At 40.2% G+C, this 19625-nt stretch overlaps 1 protein-coding gene across 2 annotated transcripts in view; it reads right to left on the reverse strand.

Annotated features, from left to right (window-relative positions):
- Window positions 1-19625, reverse strand: part of LOC136773236 (tRNA dimethylallyltransferase) — a 50970-nt gene continuing 31345 nt past the window's right edge. For both annotated transcript variants that reach the window (XM_066726734.1, XM_066726735.1), the window contains exons 4-9: window positions 19226-19361; window positions 6112-6227; window positions 1147-1243; window positions 944-1057; window positions 655-840; window positions 1-578 (exon numbers count right to left, since the gene is read on the reverse strand). In XM_066726734.1, coding sequence (XP_066582831.1) covers window positions 387-578; window positions 655-840; window positions 944-1057; window positions 1147-1243; window positions 6112-6227; window positions 19226-19361 — 841 coding nt within the window. In that variant the 3' untranslated portion in view covers window positions 1-386. The remainder of the gene's footprint in view (window positions 579-654; window positions 841-943; window positions 1058-1146; window positions 1244-6111; window positions 6228-19225; window positions 19362-19625) is intronic.

The raw sequence follows: 19625 nt of genomic DNA on the forward strand, positions 1-19625 counted from the left end.
CATTTTTACCAACTAATTTGCACTTAATGTGTATTATTTACATAGTACAGTTAATCCATACCGTACATTAGATAAAACTTAATAATCACTCTATTGCGTACGCATAACGAGTTCATATTGTATATTATCTACGATCACTTGTTAGCAACGTGTGATAAGCTATCAACGGCTAATGAAGAGTGTCTCACACAAGATCATTTTACAAATTTCAACTTTATCGTCCGAAGATAAGATTTTGAGGGTAAAATAGATGCCTATTTTAGCTTCACTAGATATTCACAGTCAATAACGAGAAAAACAACTTATCCTTACAAACAAATATAAAACTATATAAATTATGTACATACCAAATTTATGTACAAATAAACTAATACTATAAAATAAACTTATTTAATAGTTTGGTATAAATTTGGTTCATTTTCAACTTCCTCCTTTTCAGATTTTTCATCTTTCTCGATATCTTGCTCATCTTCCTTCGTTTTCTTCCGTTTTTCATGCCTTTTTGCGACTCTTGCATGCTTTTGACCATTTATATGAGCGAACCATTGAAGATCGCCTATGAAATATCTTTGACAAATCTGAAAGAGAAGTTAGTGAGAAAAATTCTTGTTGCTTTTTGGAACTTGAGAAATATATAGAAATTTTGTTGCATACCTCACAGTGCCTGGTAATTTCATTACTAGCGTCGTCTGTTTTTGCATTGGTAACGGAGATGTTTAATGGCAGCTGGCTGGGTGTCTCACCTTTCAATATGGAAGAAACGATTTTCACCGCTGGCTCGTACACACTTTGAGTCCACTGGTCCACATTTGTACAATCCAAAGAATAAATAGGAGGCACCTGTAAATCAATATGGATAAATCAATACGTTCGGTACATTTAAATGAATATAAAGATTCCTCTCAGTGGCAGTGGTAATAATTATTCTAAAAAAGTATAATACCTCACGATCGGCTCGCCGAATAAATCTATTGGTAATCCATCTTTCTTGCCTTTTCGCGTACCTCCTGGTAACTCTCTTCAAGTCTTCGATACCTTTCTCGAGTAATTTTCGGCCCTTAAATAAACAATTTGAGAAATTGAAATGTTGTACATAGAAAAACAGAAATATATGAATAAACTCAAGATGGAGAAGTATTTATTTACCATCTCAGTATGTTTTTCCTCTTCAGATAAGATGAGGTAGTCGTGAAACTCTTTAAATCCGATACTTTGGAAGATTCCTTTGGTATAGTCGGGCTCCCTGGAAATAAATTTTTTTACGTTTATCATTTTATCGCACAATACGTGATAAATGTCCAGAGTGCTGATCGAGCTGTGAATTGGATGCAAAGGGGATTGCATTTTACGTGGCTGCCTTATCGAAAACTGATAGCAAGACATTGAGGTCAAATTTATTGTGAGCTTACGTGGCGGGAAAGCTCACTTGTAATTCAAACCGCACGTGTTGCAGAGTTACCGAACACGTTTAAGAATGAAAGACAAGAATTCGTCAAAATAGCCAAAGACATTCATCTCAACTGGCTAATCAATCATTAAAAATCTTCTCGCACGGAAGCGTGCGTTAACCAAACGCTTCTCCAGTCTCTCGTTTAACCCTTCTTTCAAATTCGAACGAATATAGCTTAATAGTATTCATTGTAAAAAATTTATGGATTTATTAAGATAACTAAGCCATTTGTAGGATTAAATTATATGTAAGATTCGAAGAAATTTCTTGCAAATTGGTAATAAATTAAAGTGGATTTCTCTCGGGTATCACGATTCGCCATAATGAATTACATTTTGCTTTAATTAATAGCGAGGCATCGAGGTCAAATTCGGAGCTTACGTGGCGGGAAAAGTCTCACTTGTGCACACACGTGTCAATGCCAGATACGAGCCTGTAGCCTGTAGAAATTAGATCCACACTGCTTTTCTGCTGAGTGTCTGTTTGTATTCACCTCGCAGTTTAAATATCAGGTGGAGTTAATTCGATAAAGGACTGAGGCCAGTAAGAACTAGATGTATTACAAATAAAAGTGCTCTGGAGTTGTCCAAGACGAGCCAACGTCAAGTCAGTTGATCTGCGAATCAACCAATAATTCGAATCGAGGAAATTTACAAATCAGAGTAATTTACTCATCGAAACGAATTGCAAATGCAAACAATTGCCTATGGAAGCATGTGCTATTTTTAATGTTTTTATGAACCAACAATTACTCGTTAAATTGTCGAATTAAACGAGGCTCTTCTTATGAATAAATCAGAAACTGTGAAATGAATTGGTTAAATTGTGTGAGAGACAGGAGAGAGAGAGAGAGAGAGAGAATTGGATCCGGAAAGGCATGGAAGGAGGTTGACAAATCGAGACGCAAAGATCAGGCAAGAGAGTGAACTGAAAAAAAATGGAAGCCATTGACAGCGCTTATAATTTTGAAATATTCATACTGAAAAAGAGTCGTATGATAATAATAACAGTAATTAAGATAACTAGACAATCAGTGAAGAAGCATGTGCGTAACCGTTTTAAAATATTTTACTACTTGTTGCTAGGCACCGTACGCGTCACGTACTCATATATAACAGATATTAATTTTATTCTTCCCTAAAGTATATAGTTATCGTCCAGATAATAGCTCTTTCATGAAATTTATGATATTCGCATAACAATTTTTATCTCCTATTTTATATTACACACGAAATCAAATGATGAACGTTCCACCTAGACTAGAAACAACTTTAAATCTCCTGATAAATAAAAATGTACATATAAATATAAAAATTTAACGATAATGAATCATTTGGTATCCTAAAACCTCTTCAAATTTAACTTATTTAATAAAATGAAAAGAAAAAACATTTGCTAGATATATAACCACAATAACAACAAAAAACAATTTTTAGCAAACTAGACGCGAGTATTATACGATTGTCTTTGCAGTAATTTCTTAATCGTGCAATGACATGCGAAAGAATTTCGGCTCCTGCACGTGCCAAAATTTCTTATCAAAATCTTATCAAGTAGTCGGACCACTCGTCTAATTAACAGCTGATTTTTCTCAATAGAATATTTAATGCCCACTTTAAAAAGATCGCACACACAGAAATCATCGATCAAAGTTTGATCAGATTAATTTATTCAGAAATTAAGGAAAGGATAAAAGCATGAAAGCTTTCGCGTGGATTTTGCATTCGTTCGATTAGTCATTTATCTATACAATAATTGTGTCTGGTCTCTGTAATAATATTGCAGACTCTACTCTTCGTTCCTGTGGGAGGGAAATTGCTGGAGGAATTTACATAAGACAAGTATTTCGTTTGGAATTTTGTGAGCTGAACGAATCGGAGTGAAAAAAATTCGCGAAACCTTAGATGCATTTAAAGGGGACTCACCTCAAGCATGACCAGAGCAATTTAAAGAGAAACGATAAGATAAGAGCAGGCACGATTTTGGATAAAAACGCCCTACGAACCAGAAATATGTATGGTATACGAGCATTTAAAGTCCAATCGCTATTATTTCACGATAAAATGCAACCTTCGCAATTTTTCAACTCTCTCTCTCTCTCTCTCTCTCTCTTTCTCGCGGAATCAAAAAATTCTCCTTCCCCCAAATAAGATCTCGCTACATATGAGATTTCTCACTTACCACTCCTCTCTCCGATATTATCGAATCGACCTCATAACTTTTTTCTACCAATCCTTTAGGACATCTGAATTTTTTACTGAATTACTTACTGAAATATTCGCAATCTTGATCTTCATTAGCACCGGAGAAACTAGTTATTCATCAGTTTTTTCGGTTAAACTAGTTTTTATCGTTTAAAATGTAAAAGACAACCAGTTTTTGCACGGAGAATTTCAATGAATTCGTGAAAATCTTAATTGTACCCGGCCAATCCCTGACAGTTAAGTTTAACACTTTGTGATTTATTTTTGGCGCGAAAACCAGTAGTAATGCACGATTGATTATGATCGGCGAATAATTTCCTCCTTTCTAAAACGATAACGGCCGTTCGGCTGAGATCTGGATTTTGGAAAAAATCGAGCGATCATCAAGATTTGATTTACGCGAGGTCGCTCTAATTGTGTCGATAAAATCGATTTATCGTGATATATACAGATTATCAAAGCGTGGAATTACAAATAAATACAATTATTGAGCCGTTAAACGTTCGAATCTCCGGCTGAATGATGAATCAATAATGAATGACGATTGATCGATTAATCAGCTATGCACCGATACGAGCCGGCGGGATTTAATGGGACGAAAAATTTGGCCTGCGGTCAATTTTTATGGCGGATTGTTGAAAACTGACTGCGCAGACTGCAATAATCGCGCGCTCATTAATTATGCGTGCAGGAAAGTCAAGCATCCATAGATAATCCTTATCAAGACAGCTTCGGGGTGGGAAAGTGACCGACTTTAAAACGGGGAAAACTGCGAAACTAGCGTGTAAGCTTCGGGCAGGAAACGGAAGTCTTTGCAGACTCTTCTACATATACTACACGTATATATACACACATGCAGGGAACGCGCGATTACAATAAACAATTTTTCTCTTTAATCGCGAGGTTAATTATTACATATAGCCTTGGCGATAATTTTTGAAAATTCTGTTTTGCGAAGCAAGAAAAAAGTGGAGTCGCAAGAGCGGTCGAGGCGCTTTGATAATTCAACGAGAGATATTCCGCCATCGTGTTGCGTCACAAATCGTAAACATTAGGAATACGCGCGTAACGTGTGACAGGGCAACAAAGTTGTTTCTCGGACTTTGTGTATACGGAAAATGCACTTGAAATTCTTGGCAAGCGAAGTCAAGTGCGTTGCAAAGCGACTTCTACTTTGTTGCCACTTGCATAATTATACTCTAGCGGCTAGCCGGACGTAGAAGCGTAGAACTGTGGCGCCAGTTGGCAGGTGGAGAACAAATGAATTTTTTCTTTCGTCCATAGATGAGAGACCATTGAAAAATTGTTTTGCAAATAACGAGTCCATTCCCCAAGGTTGCTTATTTATATAAACCGAAATGAGCTTGGCGCGTGACTCTGCAAAATAAGGCAGCAGCTAAACAAAGAAACATTAATAAAACGTCAATAAGGCGAGCAACTAAGATCGAATATCAGATTATTTTTGCAAGCAAAAAAAAAGGAGCAGCCGCAATCGATTAAAGTTGAGCGCTATTGTCGAGGAAGGTAGGTGCGTAGAGCAAAAAATGAAAGAAACATAGAGCGAGAGAAATGCGAGAGCGAGTGGCTCGAGAAGCGTTTCGCCGACATTGAATGTGCAAAACCAATCAGGATCGAGACGCGAGGAATAAATGATTTTGTTGAAGAGGGCAAAAAAAAACTTGTTGGAGGGGGGGGGGGGAGAGAAATGGGAGGATTCAACGAAGAGTGAAAGAAATTTCTTAATTGGCCAGGGAATATTCGCGATTCAGCGGTAGTTTTTCCTCGAGCAGTACAGCGCCGAGGCTTCCGGTATTTTCTGTCCCGCATCCGGTAAGCAGGCGATTTCCGGAAGCGAGTGAGCCTCGCAGGGGCCCATTCCCATTCACGAAGCTCTGCCTGGCGGAGTCCGCAAATCGCAAGTCACGTGCTGGCAACCGTCACGACTCGCCAATTCGCAGAAACGACTAGCAGCACGCGTGTGCGTGAGCGAAACTCGGCAAGACGATGCTTCCCGGGCCCACTATCGGATTTTATCGTCCCATGACGTCACTTATAAACAAAAGAACCGCTCATGATCCAACCGAGCCTTCGAGGAATCATTCTTTTTTGTCCAGCCTTCCATTCACCACACCACAGACTCTCTTGAGAAAGTTTATTATTAATTCGGTCACTCGGTGCAATTGGCCCATTTACCAAGGTCAACCCATCAAATGGCTGTAATTACGAGGGACTAGAAGAGCGTTTGACAGAATGAATGAACAGCGAGAATCAAGAGAATTGTCTTGCTGCTGTGACGTTAGTAATTGTGTCTTTAACTCTCTCTCTCTCTCTCTCTCTCTCTCTGGCTTCTGAAAATATTCGAAAGAGGCGAATCAGAATAAAGTTTAAAGGGATATAGGCGATTGTATTGACGAAGGAGGATGCTGATGAGCGAATTTCGAGAGGTAATTAACTCACTCGCCCAGCTTGATCCTGCTCTCGTTGTAACAGTGATGAAAGTCGAGTAGTTCCTTGACCAGTCCAGCCTCCAACATGGCGTCGACCCTCCGATAAAGCCGCTCCTCGAGGACTTCCTGCAAGAATTTCGGAGAAAGGTGGTACAGTATTAATCAAAACTCGACATCGACAGATATTCTCGATTAGCCCCCGTTATTCCCTCCACCTCCCATTTCCACTATACATCACGTTCGCTAAATGATCAATCAAGGACGCCCCCATCTCAAACACACACACAAACACACATATATATACATAACTAGCGAAGCACGTTATTGAAAACTTCCAAATTCAATGATTTCCTATTGATAAAATCAATTTCTATTAACAAACCTTTGTTGCTAGCCCAATTGGCTTTTACATCAAAATTACAATGTCTATGAATTTTGGGAGCGAAAGTTTTTACGGCTACCAGCCTTGATAAACGATATTCAAACGAGTTTTGCAACTTTTACCACGCGCACGACCTCGCTAATGAAAAAGATAAATTAGTAGATCGACCTTGAAAATTCTAATATTTCAGATTATGTACTTAGGATTGTTGCAACGTAGCTTGGAGAACTCGCTAATAATAGTTGCAACATTTTCGTCGGTTCAAATTTAGCGGAATGGTATCGCTGAGATTTTCGGAATTACCTCACTGAATTGTTCATGGATGGAGATATAAACAATGATATTACAGTGTAAGAGTGGAAGGTTTAGCCTCACTAAGAATTCGTGTGTGTTTATGGCAAACACGAACGAGCGTTTAATATTTATTTTCTAGGGGGACCACCAGCTCAACACATTCCTCCTATATCGTTTGGAAATAAACTCCAGAATGGACTGTGATTTATCACTGGTTTACCATAAACTTCCGGGTTATTAATTTCCAACTCGTGAGAATCATCCAATTTATGATGCTTCTTTTAAAGAAACTTATTCATTTGCTCTGCTCTCAAAATATAATAAAAGCTTTTTCTCCGGAGTCTTCTCTTGTCGATACACGAAGACGAAGAGCTGCAATTTTGGCCAAATTACGTGGAGGTAAGTTTAATTTTGAAAAGAGGAGGAAAAGACACACACGCACACACACACACACATAGGTAAGAAATCTTCGCGGATGTGACCTCGGGCAAACGCCGAATTGTTCTCACGCTCGTTAGACAGTTAAAACGCGACCTCCGCAACCCGTTTCGGCCTTATTCACTTTAAACCACATTTAAATGCCGGCCTCTTATCCTAAATATATATATATATATATATATATATATATATATATATATACAGGCGTGTTTCGTTCATTCATAAGGCTCACGTTGGATGACGCAAGTACACCAAAGTTACTTTCCGATGACCACTGTACATTACAACTATCATATATTATCACTAGTATCATTATTATACGCAGCTCCGAATTTTGTCAGTCCTCACACGGATCAGTATTATGTTTATTTACACTTGCATTATTAATACTATATCTATATACTTTCAACGCGACTCTATCGAGTCACGTTCGGATTTAAGTATTGTGACTATTTCAAATTACATCTACAAGAATTGTCTTGCACTTTTATGTAAAATTATCAATTAAACTAAAAAAAGTACTTATATTTGGAGTTAATTATTCGTCATATAAAAATTAATCTTTTTTATATCGTAGTGTGATGCGTTTAACAAACACGTGGTACATTCAGTGTTAATACGAGTGTCTAAAATCTTCATTGAGGATTTTTAGCCACAGAGTATATATCTACTGTGGTAAAATTCGAGGTTTTATACCATAGACGTCCAGCAGTAAATTTAACTAAATCGACGTGGCAAAGATTGTGGTAAAGGGTAAAATTGACCAATCAGACGTGAAATTCGCTAAAAATCGATACAATTCCGGGGTTTCGAGAAAATCGTCCGGACTACTGTGGCTATTACGATAGAAATTGCTAGTAAGTTTTACACTGTGTGTTTCTAAGTCGCTTACTCGCACGCAACTCGTCATCGTGCTACAGAGCTAAACGAATTTCGTCGAAAATTCTACGGTAGACCTTCCTGCCCCCTCCTCTCGCTTTTGTGAATCCAAAATCTCGTGCTACACAAAAAATCACGAGTCTCGTGCGTCGAGACTCGACGAACGATACGGGAACGTAGAAAATGGCGAGGATACTGCCGTAAAATCGATACAACGCGATAAGAGGCATTTGATATTGATATTTCGATGGGCCGACGATATTTTATCGAGTTTATGCAAAATTAATGGGAATTCGGAGGCATTCCGCAAGTCCACTGGTGAAAAATCACACGTGCGGTCCTAATCTGCATTAGTAGCCTCTTCTTCCGCGAAGTCCTTGGCCCGATTTCCCGAACTCAAGCGAGGCTTTCTAGTTTCGACGCTAGCTCTTTGCCTTCTAGCCGACTAGAGAAACCACGAGGGGAATCGTTAGTTGCGTAAATTTTTTTTTCTCCGCTTATAAGATTTAACGGGAAGGTCCTCGACTCCTTTGCTACCGCCCGCTCATACCGATCTCGCTCTCCGACGAATGCCGACCACCGCAGCCTCTGCTTCCAAATACCGAATTTTCCCTCGCGGTATACTCTCCATAATTTCAACTTTTTCTCACCGTGATTTACGAGGTTTCCTCGTGGTACCAAGAAAACATTCCTTACAGGAAATCCTTTGGAAGGGACCAAAAGATCGACGCGAATACATATAGGTAATTACTTTGGAAAGAGAGAGAGAGAGATGATTATCTCGACAATGTTTACCTTGTTAATTACAATTATTTTTATCAGGGAGGAAGGGATCGACGTAATTGGCGTGATTTCCGCAGGAGCAATAGAGAGCTTTGCAGCGATGATACACGATCTAATCTGGAATTCCTGAAGACCAAGGGCCGAAACAACGCGAGTCTTTTCTTCGTTTAGTTTTTTTCGGCGCAAATCACTTAGCCTAGTCACGCCTCGTGACTTTTTTCACCTCCAGACGGCAGATCCGAAGGCCACTCGTGGCATTTGCAATGAAAAAATTGATGAATTCATGCACCCACGCCATCAATCAGCTGTAGAATCCCAAAGTTTCTTCTTTGTTCATCCCCACCATCGCGTTCTTTTCAGTGCTCCTCTCAAGTTCAAGGTTTCGATCAGTCTGGTCGATTTAGAACGATCATTGAGAGATCCAGCCGTCCTTGCAATGAGCCTCGTTAAATCTTCTACAAAAGTCTTGGGTTTCATCCTTTGTGACCTCGCCGTTTCGTTTAGTCAAATTATTCGATCGGCAAAGCTTTCTTATATTAATCCCATACTAGCCAATATAAGCTTCTGGAGAACGGTCTCGCTCCTTCTGTCTTTCATAGAAAAGTCTTAAATTTCATTCTTTGTTTTCCCCTAGTCTCAACACAGTTTTGAGGAGTTTGATCAAAGGACCGATTAAAGGATTGCGTGCCAAATTCAACCGTTGCTTTCTCTCTTTCTCTCTCTCTCTTTGGGGCTTTTATCCAATTTTTCCAAATATCGAGTTTCATTCACCTATTTCTGCCATCCGAAGCAGTCCAATTAATAAGAAGAAAGGATCCTTCGGTAAATTCCGAATCAGCTGTTCCACTCTCCTTTCACCTTACAGGTAGAGAGATCCACAAGAGGCTATTTAATATTTAAAAAATGTCTTTCGGCTCTGGTTCTCTTTGCTTCAGGGTCGTCCAAGCATCTCATGCCCATCGATATAACCATTTTCATGGGGTTTTTGTCATAAGACAGCTAGTCGGGGCTTGGCTTCTTTGATAAGTGTACGAATGGGACTTTTTTAAATTGCCTTGTCCTTCCGAGAACTTTTGCCACTTTCGATTCATCAGAGGGTCCAGAAATGAAGGAATTGCGCCTCGGGCCAATCGGCTCGCTCAAAATAGAGAGAACGACGTTTATCCGTGCTGTGAGAACTCATCGATGGATCTCGATTCTTTCAGCACCCATTCCTCCCCACCTAATTCGCGTAAAGTAGAGTAAGGGAAGAAGGGATTGGGGAATTAGAATTTTTAACGTTGAATCAAGGGGAAGGACAAATTAATAGCATTTAAGAAAGACTAATAGAGATACAGGAGGGCTGAGTGCGATATTGGTGATAAAATGGGGAGAGATCTTTTTATAAAGAGAGGATTGAATGGTGCTTTACGAATGTAGTGTTTAGTTTATAGGGAGCCATTTCCTCCGTGTCTTTGGCATTTATTTTCGCAGCATCGCGGTCATAGCCCTTATAATTGCCTTATTAATAGCAGCAGCTAGGCGATTCTTGTTGTAGAGAGAGAGAGAGAGAGAGAGAGGGACAGAATAAGGGAGGGGGGTTGAGCTCTCGAGCTGCGGGACCGTGGGAGACAGATCTAATTTTAAAAACCAACGCATCATCCACGGGGTAACTCAATATCCATGAGGAATTTCTTGCTCTTCCCTAATCCGTCAATCGATCAAATCTCACAGTTCCAAAATTAATCGAATATTTATATTATCCCCATTTTTTCAAGTTCATCCGGAGTACGCAAGGAGAAGACAGGCGACGAGTGTACAACAAAAAGTGGAGTTTTTGCAGTTTGAAGAATTTACGAGAAGAGCCAAGAATCATAGGACGAGGTAGAAAGAGAGAGAGAGAGAGAGAAAGGGAAAAACAAGAAGGGAGAAGCTAACGAGAAGAAATTTGGATGCGCGAATATTGCGAGGGAAGCATAGAATAACTCCCGTTGCTGAAGAAAAATATCCGCAGCTTCTTTCATCAAACTTTTTGCACTTTATTTATGCGTTGCATTTCGCAGAGATGGGATCTCTCTAAGCAAATTGGCGATAGGCGTTGAGGCACGCACGGCATTTCCGGCAAAGACCAGGGGACCCTGGTTGGGAAAGGAGAGGGGAGGGGGGCAGTCGAGTCTTTTTATTCCACTAAATCCGCTAAACACGAGCTTGCGCGTGATACGCCTGGAATGATGATTTTACAAGTGTGACATTATTAAACTCCGTTCTCCATTTACTTTCTACGAGTCAGCGACTCCAATCTCAGCATTCCACTCTCATTCCTTACGTCGGTAAATCGTCATTCGGAAAACCGATCGATTTTATTGCTTCAACACTATTGGCCCGAGTGTTTATCTCGTTTGATACTCGAATCGCTTCCCTTCAACTTTCCTCTCTTTCAGAAGAGATTCCTCCAATTTTCCAAGAATTCCACCCGCTTTTCCATGGAAATTGAGCTGGTGCGGTGTCACGTATCCTTCCTTGCTTTCCCAAGAAACGACTTTCGTATTATCTTCACGTTAATATGGTAATTGGCGAGGCCTGCGTGAATCAGTTCGTCGAGCTGCGATCGTGATCCTTCTCCAACGATGGTCGAGCGTCCAATGAAAATGTTGATAGAACCTGAAACGGTATTCGTCTGCGAATGTAACGTATCGGGACTCGGTGATATAACGAAGAACGAGTGGAGAAAGAAGTGGATTACCTGCTGCTAATTATCATAAAATGCTACGTAGCTTACTCAGAAACGAATACAGCTTTAACCTGGAATTTCCATAAGCTAGGATTATCCTGGCCAGAAAAAACCAACTTGGCTCTGTCTTCAGAGAGCTCCGTTAAACTTTGTCCAACTATACTAATTTCGCAGGACCCTGTTGAGACAGGTGTTTGAACCAGCATTACCTCCATTTTCTCACATGCCCAAATCCTAATCTCCATAGTTTGATAGAGTTGTGACAGCTTTTGATATCTCAACGCGTTTCAGAGCGACAAATGTATATAGGTGCTCGTTTTCAATTTCGAGCCACGCGTGTCTCTCGAGCGCTTTATCACCACCCCCATTCCAGTACACAACTATAATTCAGAATTATTCAACTAAAAACTCTATCGTTATCAAGTTCCTATCAATACTGAAATTATAAAAGGGGGGTCAACTTTGTTCCTGTCCCTCCTTGCTCTCCCCGTTGCGTATCGCTTACTTCCCGGATCCGGAAATAAAAATGGTTGATTCCGGGACTTCCGGAGGATTTTGAGGAAACCGCGATAGAGGCCGATGGTGGAAACGGAAGAGTTACGAATGTAATGGACCTAATTTGAGAAGATAGCAATAAAAATTTGGTGGAATGGTCGGGGAGAAGGGAGGGAGGGAAGGAAATGAATGAAATAAGTAGAACTGGGTGGGGGATGGTATACGTATGAATGAAGCTGTACGCCGAAGACATTTAGGAAGTATTAAGAGAGAGTGTGCGTGAGATTGGTGTGGGATGAAATTGCAGCTGTCGAGCAAGTGGTATTCCCGCGGCTTTTAAACTCGCGATTCCTGTCCCGGCAAGAAACTCGGTTTCTTTTGGCTAAGAAAACCAATTGTGCAGGAGAGGGGGAGGGGGGATCAAGGGGAGAAGGGCCCGCGTCGGTGGGAAGGGGAGGGTAGGAAGGAAGAAAGGACGAAACGAGTCGCGCCAGATGCGCGACACATTTTAATTAACAAGCGAGCATCCTCAGACAGCGGATGACCCTTTCGTATAACGATTCCTGGTCACTTCGATTTGCCTACCAAATCTGCCCTTGAAACTCCAACCAGTTTCACATTAATTCTTCCCTCTCCTTTGTCCAGCCGCGAGCAATATTTTTCATAATCAAAATCCCCCCTCTCCCCCCTTTCTAACCCTTTTTAACTCTAAAACATCGAAAGTAAATTTCTCAACACTCTTCCACATTCGCAACAGGGAAATGTCGATCGAGAAAATTGGCGTTTCGTAGCGCACGATATAATTTTCCACCTTTCTCCTCACAGATAACTGTAATCAGCGATGCTCGCGGCAATCCAGAAGCTGCCGATCGCATAGTAGTAGCCAAACGGGCACAATGACGAAATACTTTCCATCCTTGGAAATTGCATATTAAAAATTCTTGGATATATTGAATGAAAAATTGTACAAACGTGTTCGAGTTAAAAATTCGTCGAGTGGTATTAATTGGTAAAGATTTATTATAGGGAAGATATTAATTATTCGAGAGTGATTTCGTGCGTATAATTGATGAGGAAGAGCGATGGGAGGGAATAATTATGGATAAGCGTGGAATATCGATTAGAAGAGCGAAGAGTTTTTGATCGGAGTTGGAACAATGAGCAGAATGCACAATCAGCTGCGTCGTCTGGTTAGTATCAGTTTGTCTCCACTTTCACGCCTTTCCGTTCACGAGCTCCACGTGCTGTGCTGGTCGAGGAGTGTGGGTGAGGGAGTCGGTTATGTAGATGCAGAGGCGCAGAGAGGCACGACGACGACGCGACTGATTGTGAGAGCCAGAGTGGAGAAAGGGCAGTTGCGGTGGTAGTGGGAGTATGTTTGAGTTAGCGTGCACCGGCGCGCGCGTTATTTTTATGAATGACTCGCCTCCGAGCGTCCAACGTAATCCCCGCGGCCACTACGACCACGCGCACCGATCGACCAATCCCCCGCGGAAACCACCGTGAACTCCCCGGCATTCGATAATTAACGCGCGAGAATTCCAGGAAAATCTCGCGAGTAATTTTCGCCAACGAGCAGCACCGCTGATCATTCTCCGCGCCGCAACAGCGAGAAGCTTCGAGGCAAACCACTCCGACTAATCGATTTCTTCCAATCGTGCATGTAAGGGAACATTGGGAAAACTCGAGGAAAATTGCTGCGCGCTAAAAGAAAATCGGAAAATTCGCTTTTCCCGTGCGAGAGCTGGAGAAGAAAATTGTTGGATAATTGTAATTATTATCGAGCATGCGAGGCACGATGAATTTTCCAATTGGCGGAAAATGGAGGGAAAGCTGATTTTCCACGAGCGGGAGGACTCGTGGAAAACTGTACATTATTCAGTAGACACGTGCGTCGATATTTCCGATAGATAGGAATAAATTTCAGATGGAGAATAATTTTGCATCGTAGATAAGAATGCTTGTTACGAAATGTGTCGTAGATTGTAAATGAGTGCGCATGATTATTTAATAACAAAGTATGAGATACCACGTGAGTAATAAATTACTGGGAAAACTGCTAAAGATGCGCACTGTCTTATCAGTTTATGCTCTTACTGCGTTTGTTTATGCTTGCCACGTGCTTCGACACAGTAAAGAAAAAATATTAATTCTCATACAGTAATAATTTTCCTGTGAAGCAACAGAAAATTTCCATTTTAGACCGAAGACACGCACAACGGTTTCTCTGTCGACTCGACTACCGCTTCACGGACGCATACATACCAATTTTCGCCAATTGTTTACATGTGTGCTCGACCATCGAGTCGACGCGAACCGCTGTATGCGTCCTCGGTCTTAGTTGACGCTTACCATTCAAAAACGTCTGCGACATTTTATACGCGTGTATATTGTACAGAGTCGGCTGCTTTAAGGCCTCGGGAAATGAACGTGTAAGAAAACCTTAATATTCGCTGCTATGAGAAATATCAACGTTTTGCATAAGAATTCTCTGAATGCAAATAGAAAGCAGTTTCGAAAAGGTCCTATGCAAAATATTGATATCTCTTAATCTCTCTATAGTTACGAAGATAAATACCTTGTTGCGTCAGTACACTGGCTTATTTTAAACAGAGCGAACCTTTTAACGATTTTATATTGTAGATATTTACAAAATAATTTATAAATAAAACTGTTCGATATGGCTGCTAACAGTTACTAAACTTTCCTCACCATTCGTCTTCTTCTCTTTTAATGTTTACCGACACTATTTTATTATTACATTTCTACGAGCTATGATATGCGAACTGAAACATTCAGAGAAGTATTACACGCCCTCCCATTACGTTTTACGCGCGTTATTTAGAGACCTGCCACCCAGACGGAAGTGGCTGTATTATGTAAATTGTATGGGGAATTAAAATCTGTGCTTTCTAGATAACGCTCTCGTAAAATACTTATGACGTAGCATCTGTAGTCTCTTCCAAATTAGTGTCTAATGAAAAATCTCTGGACGTATGCAGTTACAAAAAACGTCATAGGCGGTTGATTTACAGATGTATACATGTAATTCGTTTAAATAAAAGCATCAATTTTTACAATTCACTTTGGTAATGCAAATTTGACGAGGCTGCATTGACTATTGGCCCACTGAGGAAGACAATTATTTTAGCAATAAATCTCATACATTGAACAGTCCTATTGAAATTATTTGCTTGACATTAATAAATATTCCTTGAAATCAATTAAATTTGATACAAATCATTTTTATTTAATTTCATTAGTTATTTATTAAAATTAAGTAATTTATTTCATTGTAATTATTCGAGATATAAGATTTATTTGAATCAGATAAATTTATATCTGTCGATAAATATAAGAAAGATCTGATTAGTTTATGCGATGAGTGAAGTGTAGAAGAAAGATATCCTGAGTAATTCAGAATCTTTGGAAAGCAGAGCTAGGTGTGAGAAAAGAGTCAACTGTACGCTTCATTGTTCGCCGTGAAAAATGCTGATTGATAATTGGAACAATGTTTCAACTCTGGCCCCTCTTCCCCTTTTGATCCAACGCGACTGGTCGTTATTATACTTATCTAATGTATCGCTTCCGGGCAAATGTGTAAATTTAGCGCTTGAACCAGTCTGGTCTTGTATCGGCTCGCTTCCACAATTAAGTTACATCCTTAAATCACAAGAGGCCAAACGGAACTGAATCATCCCGTTCGTTTCGTCATGCTCGGTATTAAAATAAAGCGTGCAATCATTAAAGGCAGCAGAACTTCTTTAGGGGACGCGAACCATTTAAAATGTGAAAAATGTATACACATATATTAATATACCAGATAACTTTATGGATTACGACGTAGTTTGATGCGAATAAGGTGAGCTGGGACGAGTTCACCTTTTTGCTTTGGGGTAAAAAGGAAGGGGGGAGGGTGAGAGGATGAGATATATATATACAGAATAATAGGAGAGGAGAGATGGTGGCTCTACTTTAGGCGAAAAATAATGTGCGGAGAGTTGGAAAGCTAGGGCCATGTAGCAACATAAAAATCCTCGTGTAGCCTATTGAACGACCCCTTGAAGCACAAACAACGTCATTGGGGTGCTTTAAGATTGCAGGGGATGCTCTAAGACTGCACCCCAATATCCCCCCAATAACACAAATTTAAGGGAAAACGGCTGCGTTTGATTGTACACCGTGTTCCAAATCCTAAAGTCGTTCCGTTTGATTTTGCTCAATGAGTAACGACTTCTGGCATAAAAGAGGGAGGTGAAAAAAATGGCAGAAAGAAAACTTTCCCACACAAAGCGGGGCTTGACTCTCGATCAAATAAATTCATTAACCAAACTCTTTTCGATAAATCACTTTAACGAATTTAAGGGAAGAAAAGAAAAGTCCAATGACTAATTTATTAGATAAATCTCGCACAGGAGTCTCTCTTTTCATTACACTTCCCATCAAACTTCGAGTATTCCAAGTGACTTCACCTGTGCTGAATAAATTAACTAATAATGTGATACGATTTATTTAAATATGTATAATTATAATAAGAAATCTCTAAAGTTCTTGGAGCTACTCTCTATCCAAACTACAGATAATATCCTTAAAAATTTATGAGATTAAAATGACTCGCAAAATTATTAGAGCAAGACGGATTTGGGCAGCGAAGGAAAAAATCGAGGGGTGGAGAAAACAAGGAAAATTTGATACAATGGAATAAACGGTTGAGAGTAATATTTCCCCGGCAACGGTCAAAGAGAGAAAGATGTTCGGTGGAGAATCTCAATGGTGAAGCTCAAGTGGCGGGAAAAGCAAATCGAACGGTCGTTCGCCGGATAGGGAGTGAGGAATCTAAGGAGGAGAGAAACTGGAGCAAATCTGTGTTACGAGAGTGACTTTGTGTGTGTGTGCGTATGTGTTACAGAGAGAGAGAGAGAGAGGAAAACGCGAGGGAGCTAGTAAAATAGATTGAGATAGTAAAAGGTAGGAGAGGGAGAGGGAGGAGGAGGGGGGGGGGGGGTGAGCAGGATAGAAGCTAACAATAAGAGATAGAATGAGAGAGCAAGGTGGGGAAATTGATAGGAGAAGGGGTGTCGAGGGGGGAGTGAAGAAAGACAGCTGCAGGAACAGGAGCGTTAGAGAATAGGCCACGTGGTCTCGAGGAGGAAAAGCTGGCTGGACTGGGTGAAAGAGAGAGAGAGAGAGAGAGAGGGAGGGGGAGGGGGAGGGGGGGATCTACCAGTAGCTGATAGAAAAATTCAACATTCCAATACGACTGTTCGCGAAACGCAGCCAGCGATCCGTGCTCGCTAACAAACGCGGCCAAACGGCGCCGTTGCTTAACGCCGTTGCTTTCAGGGAAAGTTCCCCGCGCTCTTTGAATTTGAGAAATTTCCTAGCAGCTGGCCAAGGGAGAGATGGGATTCACACAATAGATGCAAGGAGCAACTGTCCAAAAATTAAATTCTCCCCCTCAAATGTCAAGATCCACTCACCTCACTTTTATCTGAAATAAAGAAGAATTAAACTAGCAAGTCTCGGGAGCAACGATTGAATGATTCAACAAAGCTGCAAAAAAAAATTGTAATTTTTCTTTCGTCGTGTACGAGTGATAATAAAAAGTAATTTGGAGTACGGAGAAGCAAGGATCAATTTGGAGCATGAATACAGCAACAGGTGGAAATTTAGCGAGGATGAGGTTTAAAGGGGGAGGGGGGGGGGAGATAAGGCAGATCTACTTTCGCCATTTTCAGAGAGGGATTCATTAACACCTGCTGGTGGTATCTGGGCTGACAGTCATTTCTATCTCAGCGTTAATTCTACATGATGTAACCACCAGTTTTGTTACGATTGTATCTTTTTGCCAACAACAGGTGTTTAGTTGGAAATGAGAGAGCGGAATATTTCGCCCCGCGTGTCGTACCTATACACTTTGAATGTCCCCGATAGCACGGTAACGGTTATCACTCGACTAATTTTGATAAGGCGAATACACAAACGTTGGCTAACGATAAACTACAAATCGTACTACATTGTCGATTAAAGCCTCACGATTGACACCTCGATACAATCTCAGATAAAATTAATATCCTCCATAAAAATTCCAGCAACTCCTTGTAGTAATCTTTTAGATATCGAGATCTCGCGAAATCAGTAATTATAACGATAGCCTTGAAAAATGACAAAGATTTTTTTCCAACCCATCGTTTTTGCGCAATTGAAATGATTCCAGCTAATTTCTCGAGATTCCACGGAGAAATTTACATCGATCGACGGGATTTATGGGTTTCGATGGATTCTATTACGAATATCCAGAACACGCTCGGCTCTATGGTGCTCAGGTATTTGTGTCAGAATGTTGAACAGTCTTTAATACCCTTTAACTTGGCGCAATATCACTCGACTCACGTTTTAGAGAGGAAAAGTGTACGAAACACTTTCCTGTTACACTTAACTATTGAAAATCGTAGTAATGACTTATTCAGGATTAGCTGTGACCCAGTACAAGTTGAATTAATCAACGCCACTTGAACCAATCGACACTGAAATCTCCAGTAACATCGCTGATTACGTTATTATCGTATAGAAAATTATTAGTAGGAAACACAGAGCATCTTTCGAAAATCATGAAAATTTTTCAACACAGACACAACGCTCGGTTGATTTAAGGTGGAAATTAATAGTTTCCGTGATAGATAGTTATTATCGATTCACCTCGAATAATTGAAGGTTCTTCTTGATTTATTCCAAGTAAAATATCGTCTATTTATTCGTTATTATAAAAGTTTCTACGTCAAAATCGTGAATGAGCATTGCCTTCTGGTGTAATTCCTAACGTCCCCTAATTTCCAAGTGGAACGCAACTTGAGTTATACGGGACATTTTCCCAGGATTAAATTATATAGCAGAGTCTCGTATCGAGTGGCTGCCTACAGCAGGTGATAAACTTCCTTCCAGCATTTAACAGCATGCCTCTCCTAATATTCCTCTTCATTTTACAGTCGCTCAAACCTCTCAAAAACTCAACTTTCTTCTCTTTCCCTCTCTTTCGTCAGAGAAAATGATCGTAGCACTTGAATCGTTAAATTTGGAGTTTTCAATAATTTCCTTCTTCGATCAATTCTACAAGTTAATGATAAGAGTAATATGCGCAATTACCTTGTCGCATCGGAGCCACAGTAAGATCGTGTTCCGATACCGAAGTGGTCCACCCAAACCACATCCACCCTCCATTCGTTGGGCCTTCAGAAGTTCGGAATGCTTCTGACCAAACCTCTCATAAATTTCCAAGGATCTAAAACAAGAAATAAATGATTGAGAAGTACAATAAATGGATAAATTTTTTGAAATTAAAATAAAACTATTGAGAGTCGACAATCCTATATTACAGAGACAAGTTCAGATACGTATGTTTACTCAACGAAACGAGAATCGAGCAATTCGTTAAGCTTCTCTAAAAAGAGAATTGTAAACTGTTGGAGATTGTCAAACGTATATATAATGAGACGAGAGGTTGGTCTGGATGACTAAAAAGAGGTAGGTGAAAAATTCGGAGCTC

This window comes from Prorops nasuta, unplaced genomic scaffold, assembly GCF_024137725.1.
Source record: "Prorops nasuta isolate Cenicafe-Biocafe unplaced genomic scaffold, Cenicafe_Pnas_1.2 PNAS00005, whole genome shotgun sequence".
Lineage (NCBI taxonomy): Eukaryota > Metazoa > Arthropoda > Insecta > Hymenoptera > Bethylidae > Prorops > Prorops nasuta.